At 50.0% G+C, this 10,815-nt stretch overlaps 1 protein-coding gene across 1 annotated transcript; it reads right to left on the reverse strand.

Annotated features, from left to right (window-relative positions):
* Nucleotides 1-433: 433 nt before the first annotated feature.
* Nucleotides 434-5,708, reverse strand: CFP (complement factor properdin). Its single transcript, XM_053580683.1, has 9 exons — nt 5,563-5,708; nt 5,321-5,468; nt 4,151-4,326; nt 3,557-3,727; nt 3,230-3,421; nt 2,856-3,029; nt 2,412-2,603; nt 2,141-2,252; nt 434-657 (listed from the first exon to the last, which is right to left on the reverse strand). Exons 1-9 carry the CDS (start codon nt 5,627-5,629, stop codon nt 501-503), a joined length of 1,389 nt encoding a protein of 462 aa, XP_053436658.1. The 5' UTR covers nt 5,630-5,708; the 3' UTR covers nt 434-500.
* Nucleotides 5,709-10,815: the final 5,107 nt, after the last annotated feature.

The raw sequence follows: 10,815 nt of genomic DNA on the forward strand, positions 1-10,815 counted from the left end.
GGCGGCCCCAAGGCACTAAGGCGAGTCGGTGGACCAGACACTGAGGTCCCAGCAACGGCAGCGAAGGGAGACTGAGGCTAGATGCTTTCACTCCTGCCAAACTGCACCCACAGTGGAAATACAGTTTTTGTTCACACTAGCCGCTGGGACTTTGTCTGTGCTATGTTCTTGCCCTAGCGGTTCTCAACCTAGGAACTGTATTAAAGGGCCGCGACATTAGGAAGGTTGGGAACCACTACCCTAGAGGATAATATTGTCCCACGTCTGGGGAAAGGGGTACGTTGCTTTGCCTTCTTTTAAGGAATTTTTTTTTTTTCCTTCCAGTTTTTGGCCTGGCTGGGTTTGAACCTGCCACCTCTGGCATATGGGGCTGGCGCCCTACCCCTTTGAGCCATAGGCACCGCCTTCTTTTAAGGAATCTTAGAAGAGCTCCAAGAGGCTAGTTTATTGAGGTTTGGGAGGTCAGAGGGTCAGAATGGAAGGGAGAAGTGTTAGAGCCTCTAGTTCTCAGGGTCTTTGCAGGCAGGCGTGTGTAGGCATGGCCGTTTCTCCTCCACCACCAGCCTCTTCCCCTGCAGCTCTTCACACAGTGGCCGCGGTTTCCCCCAGAAAGTCACATTCTTCTCACCCTGACCTTCAACCACGGAAACGGTGGGCCTGGGGCATTGGGGAAATGGAGGGAAGAAACTCAGGGAAGGCAAAAATGCATTCTACATACTCTTGAGTGCCTGCTGTGTGCTCAACACTACTTTTTAGTTGTGAGACATTAGGCAATTTATCTTCCCTGTGCCTCGGTTTCCCAAGGGCGTGAGGTGGGGTGGGAACCTAGGCAGCTTCCTAGGGATTAACTGGGATATTACTGGGAATAATATTAATACCCACCTCATGGGGATGAGTGAGGATAAATGAGTTAATTCAGGTAAAGTGTACAGAGCAATGCCTGGCACACAGTAAGTTCTCGATAAATGCTGGTGATTGTTACTTGACACAAGCTGCCTTTTCTTACCTTCCAAACCCTTTATTTCTCTTTGCTCTATCCCCAGAAAAAATCCCAAAGGCCTTGTCCTGACATTCAAGACTATTGTTGGGCCCAAATCCCTGCCCCATGCTAATATCAATCTCTCTCTCTCTCTCTCTCTCTCTCTCTCTCTCTCTCTCTCTCTCTCCCTCCTTTACTTTATCCAAACTCAGTCTCATGTCCAGAAAGGTCTTTGCCTGGGTTATTTCTCCCACTAGGCAAGCCCTTCATTCACTCTCACCCCAGTTCTCTCAATTAGTGCTTCCTCCAGTCTTTCACTCATTCAAGTCCTTTGTGCCTCCATTCAACACCTCTAACTCATCTTCAGGACCTACTCAGAACTCCATATTCAGGATATCCCTTCCCAGATGGCAGGCCTTCCATGAGCTGGGAACAGTGCACTTAATCTGGTGGCTCAATATATGTGGGAGGAAAGAAGGGATGAGTATTTGAACCCCCTCTAACACCTGGGCTACTCTGTCACTGGGAAATGTTTGAGGTGGCCAATCTCTTGTGTCCAGGACTCTGCTCAGTCTTGATGCCAGGAATTCCTTTCCTGACCCCTACCTGCCCTAGGAGACCTGATCAGCATCCTGGACCTAGGCTGAGGTGGCAATCTCTTTTCTACACACCAGTCACTCTTCACCCTGCTAGATCCCTTGGGTGGATTCATGGAATCTGGGTTTTGTATGTTTACAACTGTTGCTGAAAAGGCCTTAGAGTGCCCTGGGGCAGTGAGTAGCAAGTGAAAGAATGGAGCGGGAGCAAGTAACCACAGGAGTGGGTGAGTGCAGGAGCAAGTGAGTGAATGGAGGCTTGAGTGATTGAACAAGTCAAAGCATAGGCAACTGAGAGGTCAGAGTAAATGACACCTGAAGGACTAATGTAAATGGGAGAATGACTGACTGAGCGAGTGACTGAGGGGTACAGAGGCTATACATTCTTCCCTAATTGCTTCTTTCTCATCTTTATTTTCTCCCCTCTTCCTGCAGCTGGGAGATGGCACCTGGCAAGGCAGACATGCTAGATGCAGTGGTGGAAGCCCTGGTTGCCTAGGGTAGCCGACTCTCCCACTTTCAATGCCCTGACCCCCTCCCAGGCACACTATACCCCCTCACTCACGAGAACTTGGGGAGCAGGGCCGTGCAGAGGCGCTGGCGGGCACGAGTGGGGCTGGGTCCACATGGGGGCATGCACAGTCCCCAGGTACTCCACTCTGACCAGGAGCCTTTCACTGCAATGAGGGGTGGGGGAGTCACAGAGTCAGAATTGGAAGTCTCAGGGGGAAGGTGAGAGGGAGGCTGCAGGGATATGGGGTCCACAGCAGACTTGGAAAATCCTTGCCCCTGCATGGACTGCTGAACCCTCACAGCAAAGCCTGTGGGGTACTTACAGAGGCAGCCCTGGATGCTGTAGCAGTGCCGGATATCCTGGTATTGGCCAGCACACCGCTGTCCATTATACTTGCGGCCTCTGCAGGTCCTCGTGCGTGACTGCTGGCCCGGGATTTCATTACAGCTGATGGACTTTATGTTCAGGCGGAAGCAGGTGCTCCACTCTCCCCAGGCCTCCCACTCTCCATCCACTGGAGAGACAGGGAACCAGGGGCTCAGACCAAGGCTGGGAAGCAGCAAGGGGATCATAGGAAGGAATGAGGGCTACGGGAGGGCGTGGGGGCAATCAGATGTGGGGATGGGGACTCAGCGGTGGAACAAAGGCATCAGGGCCAGGAAAGGAGGAATTAGGGACAGGAACAAGGCCTCAGCAGGAGGAACTGGGCAGCAGGGATGGGCAGCGGGGGTTCAGACATGGAAATAGTGCCTCCTAAGGTGCTGACCAGGGCAGGGGACAGCTGTGTTGCAGACGTGAGTCCGGGTGGTGTCGCCAGCGCAGAAGGGGCCCCCATGCTGAGGCTTGGGGTTATCACATATCCGTTTTTCGAGGGTCTGGCCCAGGCCACAGGTCACAGGGCAGGGACTCACAGAGCTCCAGGGCCCCCAGCCCCCAGCCACTGTTGGAGGAAGAAATGGAGTGAGGAGAAAGGCCACCTTAATCCCTCCCCTCAGCTGCTAGACTCTTGAGGCAGACTGTCCCAGATGAAGGGCTCCATGTTCACATGGTGTAGAAACTCTGCCCCCTGAAATAGCAGAGCATCTGTGCCTGAATCAAGAACCCCAGGGGCAGAGTGTCAGAGGCTTAACGCCCACGTACCTGGGCAGGGTGGGAGGCCAGGGCAACCCCGCTGCTCATAGGCTGGCCCTGGGCAGGGCTTCCCAGGAGGCTGCTGGGAGGGCTCAGGTGCAGAACATGTGCGGCTTCGTGTTTGCATAGGTGCATGGGGTCCACCATGGCAGGAACCTGAGCAAGGACTCCAGGGGCCCCATGCAGCCCAGGCTCCATGTGCTGCGGTGGGTTGGGAGGGAGGATGCAAGTGTGGTCATATGTGCTGAAGTCACTTCACCCTGGGATTTCCCTGCTGTAACCCTACAGACCCACCCTGGGTGCCCCCACTGGTGTCCTGCGGCTGCCCTCACTCACTAGGGCAGACCTGCTTCGTGTCACAGGCCTCTGACTCCTGTGCCTCTCCTGGGCAGCTGCCCCCACACTTGGGGGCAGGGTGATCACATGCTCGCTGGCGGGTCCGAGTGCCTTTGGAGCAGGTGACAGAGCAAGGCTTCCAGGGTCCCCAGTCAGACCAGCCACCCATCTCTGTGGGAGAGAAGAGAGGGGGCTGGAAGTGGGGTGCCATTCGGGACTCCTTGCTTCCTTGCAGGCCCCACATCAGCTAATCCTGTCCTCATATCTTCTGCCACCACACTTGACCCACTATCACTGTTCCCCTGAACAACACAGAAGACTTTACACTGGTCGCTCACCATACACACTCTGTCTTCCCAACCCACACCAGATCACATTTCTTTCCTGCCCATAGTCCAGATCACTCAGACTAAAAGCCAGTGTTCTCACCATGGCCCCCAAGGATCAGGGCCCCCTCACCTTTCTGACCTCACCTCCCACCACTCCTTCCATCCTCACAAACATCAGGTATAGGCCTGACCTCAGTGCCCTGCACTGATTGTTCCCAGTGCTGGTTAGCAGGGAATGCTAGCCTGCCTGCCTGGTCCTCCTTACCAGGACAGCATAGCTGGTCCTCACAGGCCTGTAGCTGCCAGTCAAGGGTCCCAGGCACTGCTTTCTCAGAGCATTTCCCTTCCCGGCCCATGCAGCGCCTATGCCGCAGCTGGGAGCCCTCAGAGCATGTCACTGAGCAGGGGGCCCATGCTGACCAAGATGACCATCCTATGGATCTATAAAGAAGAGCATATGTCCCATCCTGATGCAAGGCATTCTGGACTCCAGAGTGTTAAGTATGCATACAAGGGGGGAAATGTGTATGGGACGAGTTAGTGAATGCCAACATTTTAGGGATATTGGGGGATGGAATGGGAAGAGGTGGGCATACAGTAAGTGCTTGATAAAAATCATTTACCATCATGATCAGGGACCTGGAATTAGAAGACCCTCAAGGACAACAGCAGGCACACAGTAAGCCCCAGTAAGGACTAGGGGACTGGAGCTGCTGTCAGAAACTCAGCGGGTCACCACCCTGCACAGTAGCAGGCAAATAGGAAGTGCTTAATAAACAGGAGCCATCATCCCAGCAAGCTCAGAGGCCTCCTCAGAAATCCCCCAGATCTACCTCCAACCCCCTTATAGCACTGGGTATACTCAATGAATGGGAAGTATCATCACCACATTTAGGGGCCTGGAGCTGCCCTCAGAATTCCCCAAACTCTTTCACCCCCACAATGTGTCCATATATAGTTGGCATGCAATAAACATGAGCTGTCATCACAATTAGGAGACTAGAGTTACCTTCAGAAACACTTGAACTGCAGCCTACCTGCAACGCTTCCAGTGTGCAGGAAGTGGTCAATATATGGGAGCTATGGTAGTGGTTCTCAATTGGGTGATTTTGCTCCCTGGGGGACATTTGGCAATGCCTGGAGACATTTTTGGTTGTTACAACTGAGAGGGAGTTGCTACTGGCATCTAGTGGAAGGCCAGGAATGTTACAAAACATCCATCCCACAATGCACAGGTCAGCACTCTCCTTCTCCAACAAAGAATGTTCCAGCCCCAAATATTAATCAATAGTGTCAAGGGTGAGAAACCCTGAGCTTGTCATCATAATCAGGGGCTCAGGGCTGCCCTTAGAAATCCCAGAGAAGGAAAGCACCCAGTCCTAGGTCATCCCACAGGCAGTCCTTTTTGCCTCCCCTGAGCCAGGTTCCCCCTAACCTGCATGTCTGACAGAGCTTGCTGCCATCTTCCTGGAAGGCAAAAGCAGTGTTGAGACAGCAGTCTTCCACACTGACGCTTCCCAGGAGGCCCTTGCACTTGTGGGAGGATTCCTCATGCTGAGTGAAGCAGAGCGCAGGATCTGAGCCTGTAACAGGGCCCGGGATGGGCCAGCGGAGCAGAGTCAGGGATGTAGTGGGCCTGAGCACCCCTGGGGACCAGATGGGCCCTCACTGGCTCACCTGTGGCTGGCAGGGTGAACAGCAGCAGCAGCAGCAGCCACCAAGGGGCCTGTGTGCAGGAGGTCATGCTTAGCACTGCCCCCTGCCCCTGTGAGGAAGGCTGGCTTTATCTTGGCTGACCTGCTCCTGGAGTCAGCAGGGAAAGAGGAACTGGGAGGGTGAAGGGCGGGGGAGAGGAGAGGGTGCCCAGCAGCCCTCTTCTGTTGTCCCCTCTGCCACCTCCTCTACTCTCCCTCCTGTTTTCCTGTTTCACCCTCAATCCTGTTTTGTCACTGATCTTGTTTTGTTTGTAACCATATCCCCATACCTTATGCTCCACCCAGCAATCTTTCAGCATTCAATCAACACTGTTGGGCAAATTTTCAATGAGGAGAAACAGCATAGGAGTTTGGAGCAACTTGCTAGTTGTGTGACCTTGGGCAAGTCGCTTACACCTCTGAGACTCAGTTTCACTACCCGTAAAATGCATAATCTCTATCACAGTGATGAGATGAACACAGTCATGAGGCTGTTGAACAAGAATGAAATGAAATACCAGTCGTGGTGGCTCATGCCTGTAATCCCAGCACTCTGGGAGGCCGAGGTGGGTGGATTGCCTGAGCTCACAGGTTCGAGACCAGCCTAAGCCACAGCAAGACCCCCATCTCTAAAAATAGCCAGGTGATGTGGCAGGCGCCTGTAGTCTCAGCTACTTGGGAGGCTGAGGCAAGAGAATCGTTTGAGCATAAGAGTTAGAGGTTGCTGTGAGCTTGACACCACAGCACTCTACTAAGGGTGACAAAATGAGACTGTCTCAAAAAAAAAAAAAGTGAAATGAACGTGTTGGGGGCCTAAACCCTTCCTCCTCCTCCTAGATCAAAAGGCCTACCTGGCCCTACACCAAGAGTTTGACTGGAAAGACCCTAGCCCACCAGGACCTTCCAGCAAGCTGTGGAATCTTCCTCCCTCTACACCCAGTATAAAAACAAGCCTCCAATGGTGGCATCCTCAGTGCAGATGCCATCTTTGCTGAGACAGGTCTCTGACCCCTTTCACTAAACTTGGCCTGAGCCTCTCCCGGTCTCGTCTCCGGTACACCACCAAACCCCTTTCAGTATGCTCACGTGTATTTCTTCATGAGATATAGAGGGGGCATCGAGGTAATTGCTACATCCACCACCCTGACTTAACCTCCACCCTTCTCTTTCCTGAAAGTGGGGTTCTCTGCGGTCAGCATTGGGGGGGTGGTTAGCAAAAGGGAAGTGAGAAAGGGAAGTGAGAGGAGGCCGGGTGCAGTTAGGCAGTAACCAGCTTGGCCAAGTTCCATAGAGAACCCCTCCTGGAGCCTGTTTCCTCCTCTCTAAAATGTGCTCACAGCACCTACAACAAAGGTAGGGTTTCTTACAAAGAATGGGATTTGGCTTTTTAAAAGTCCTTAGAACAGAGCCCGGCACATAGTAGGTGCTCTGTGTTTATTAAATAAATTTATTTGACATTTATTGAGCACTTACTGGATGCCAGCTGTGGCTCTCAGCATTAGTGAACAGGACAAGACAATTCTAGCCTTCAAGGGACTTACAATCTAGAAGAGGAGACAATGTCACACCCTCCCTCCCTGCCCCCAGAAGTCTTCCCAAGCTACCTTTCTTGTATGGCATCCCTGTCACTTTCTAGCCCAGTGGCTCACATAAACCCTAACAAAACTCTACAGCCCACTTTAAAAACAGGAATGTTTTCAATTAACAAAAAAAAGGAGCCTAAGAAAGACAGGAAGGCGGCAGTGCCCGTAGCTCAGTGGGTAGAACGCTGGCCACATACACCAAGGCAGGGAGGTTTCAAGCCCGGCCCAGGCCAGCTAAACAACTGCAACAAAAATATAGCCAGGCGCTGTGGTGGGCAGCTGTAGTCCCAGCTACTTGGGAGGCTGAGGCATAGAATCGCTTAAGTTAGAGGCTGCTGTGAGCTGTGATGCCACAGCACTCTACCAAGGTTGACAAAGTGAGACTGTTTCAAAAAAAAAAAAAAAAAGGAAGGCAATGCCCCACTTTGCCTGCATTTAGTGAGGGAGAAAATCCGTTCTGCAAATTTAAACAAGATAAAAGAATTTGGTCAGGTGTTAAAACAGTTCAAGAATACTGGTCTTGTTTTCCAGGCAGTACAGAGTGTGTGAATATCTGTATCCATTATGGATGTACTCTATTATCTGATAATATAAGCCTGTCTTTCAAAGTGTGCTTTGAACAAAGGGGTCTTGTTACGATTCTAAGACTTCAGACATTAGTGCTGTGTTATCCTATAAAAACAAACTCCCCAAGAAACCTGAAATTCTGGTTGTGCTGCACTGATAATAATGTCATAATCGATATTTTCTTTGTTTCTAAACTGCGTAAATATTCATAGGATTCCCTGTGGAAGAGGATTGTTGGCATGTTCATCTTCTCCCACACATACGTAGGCAATAAAATGACGCTGCAGATTTCTTTAAAAAGAGACTCTTGTCTGTCTTGATACTATTTGTTTCTTGTCTGTCTCCTTCACCATTTATCAGCTAGGGATTTTTGTCTGGTTAGCCACCAGGTCTGCGGGGATTAGATGGGCACCAGCAAACAGCACATGCTCAGTAAACATCTGCTGAATGAACCAATAAATGAAACAAAACCTGGGAGATTGTGGGAAGTACTAAGAGGACCTGTCTTGAGTTAGATGTAAAAATTTGAGCATCACCTGGGAGATAAGTAGTATTTCAATAGTATTTCAAGTCCAGGAACTGGATAAAACGACCTAGAGAAGACACGTGACAGAAGACTACCAGGCAAAGCCCTGGGGAACCCCAGCATTTCAAGTTATGGAGACCTGGGAGGAGCCAGCCTAGGGCACTGAGCAGGAAGTGTCCACAGAGAAAGAGGACAAACAGAAGATGGTTTTTCTCCTAGGCCTGGCACAATCTGTGATCTCTCATAGTGTCGTATTTGGTCTCATTTTCTCTCACATTTTTTAACCTATACACACACAGCTCTGGATTCGCAGCCTCTACTATAGTTTCTCAAAAACAAGCTCAATCACAGAGCCTCTCACTGAGACAGACTCAATCACATGGCCTCTCATTCTGTCACTCAAGACCCATGTTCTGTCACTGCTCCCCAGCCTAACAGTTTCACACACACAATCACATCTTGCAGCCCATCTCAGTCAATATCGCCAGTATTTCCTCTCACTAGTTTCTCTCTCACATACACACATCACACCATCTCATAAAACCTTCAGCCACTCATTCAGCCTGTCATTTTCTCACATACACAAATAGTCACGGATTTACAGTCACTGCCAATGAAGTGAAACTTCTCATGAAGTTTCTCGCACACACACACACAATCATCACCGCTCCCACCCCTTCACAAAGTCACTTTTTCACACACTCACAGCCCCCAATTATAGCCTCTCCCGTGGTACACGAGATCACACCGTATTGCAGACATTGTCTTCATCGTCTAGTCTCACATTTCTCCTCATCCAACTTTCAACACACCCAGTCTTTTAGTCCCCGAGTCACAAACAAATTATGTTCAACTCACAGAGGCTATTGCAGTTAAGTCCTCATGTTAAACACATCCGACCGACATACAATTTGCACTTATGAAGGTTATTATAGGTAATCGGTAAATGTACCTGTTCCAACTTACTTACTAATTGAACTTAAGAACCTAGAGAACCTATCTTGTTCTTAATTGCTGGACTGCCTGTACAACCTTTAATAATGTCTCTTACAAGTTTTATACACAGGCACACAGTGTCCCTTTCCATCTCACCATCATTGTCCCTCAGTCTGTTTCTGACATATATGGTTACTAAGTCATAATCACTACTAAGCCCTCAATAAGTCACAGTCTCCCATGCCCTATCTCAGTTGAGCACACTGTCACTTTCTTCATATGGAAAACTTGCCAGGTGCACAGATGCACAATTATAGCCTTGCAAGTTTCTCACACGCCACACACACCATGTGGTTACTCACCATCAATTTCACTCAGTCTCGTTTGTACAGCTTTTTCACAAATGTAAGAGGCTATAAATCAGGGATTATATATTTCACAACCTCCCCACCTCCAAACTCGCAGACCCTGCTCAGTTGTCAAGTTTCTTTCCCACAGTTGCTAACTTCCAGTTGCTGCTACTGCTGGTTTCTCCTTCCCACCCCTGGTCGGGTGGTCTTTTGCCCCATCTTAGTTGCTATCTCACCATCACTTTCTCACAACCCCTGCACCTGTGGGACTAACTGTTGGAGTAACCATAAATCAATTTGCCACTGTTTCGGGCTCACACGCACGCACAGCTACAGCCTCACTCTCTCCCAGGTACAGCCCTTCTTTCTCCATTTCTTCACTACCATTTCTCATGACTTTTGTTGTTTGCTTGCTTTTTGAGATAGAGTCTCACTACGTTGCCCTGGGTAGAGTGCCATGGCGTCACAGCTCATAGCAACCTCAAACTCTTGGGCTTGTGATTCTCTTGTCTCAGCCTCCCAAGTAGCTGGGACTACAAGTGTCCGCCACAATGCCTGGCTATTATTTTTTTGTTGTTGCAGTTGTGTTTTAGCTGGTCCGGGCTGGGTTTGAACCCACCAGCCTTGGTGTATGTGACCAGCGCCCTACCCACTGAACTACGGGAGCCACCTCATGACCTCTGTTTTCATACACACAACACAAACTTCTCATGCATGCTCCCAAGACTTCAGTTGGTGCCATAGCCTCACAAACAGTTCCATACACACTCCACTCATCACATACTGACTCACCTACAGTAAGGTTTCTCACACAATCCCCACCACAATTCCAGATGAAATCTACCAGTTTCATGCCCACAGTCTCTTAGGTGGTTTTGGTCACTCGGTCTGTCCTGCTCACCATCAGCCTATCAAATAGTGACAAAACTTCAGTCCTTTCTCATAAATGTTATTTCATACATACCATCACTGGTTCTTGTGTGGTATCTTAACCACTCATTCAGTCTTAGTGATTTTCTGAAACAGCCAGAATTTCTCACATAGCCACACTGTCAAAAGTCTGTGGTCACAACTTCTACATTCTTTCACACATGCAACCACAGCTTTCCAGTTTCTCACTCACACACAGTTACCAATCTGCAGTCTCTACTACTGCTTCTGACACATTTCTCTCACAATCAAGCTCTGCCTCACGTTCTCATTGCCCATCACAGTCATGCCTGTCACACTCAGCTAGTCCTGAAAACTTAAGGAAAAAGAATGCCCCTCCAGCA

Source organism: Nycticebus coucang, chromosome X (genome assembly GCF_027406575.1).
Source record: "Nycticebus coucang isolate mNycCou1 chromosome X, mNycCou1.pri, whole genome shotgun sequence".
Classification (NCBI taxonomy): domain Eukaryota; kingdom Metazoa; phylum Chordata; class Mammalia; order Primates; family Lorisidae; genus Nycticebus; species Nycticebus coucang.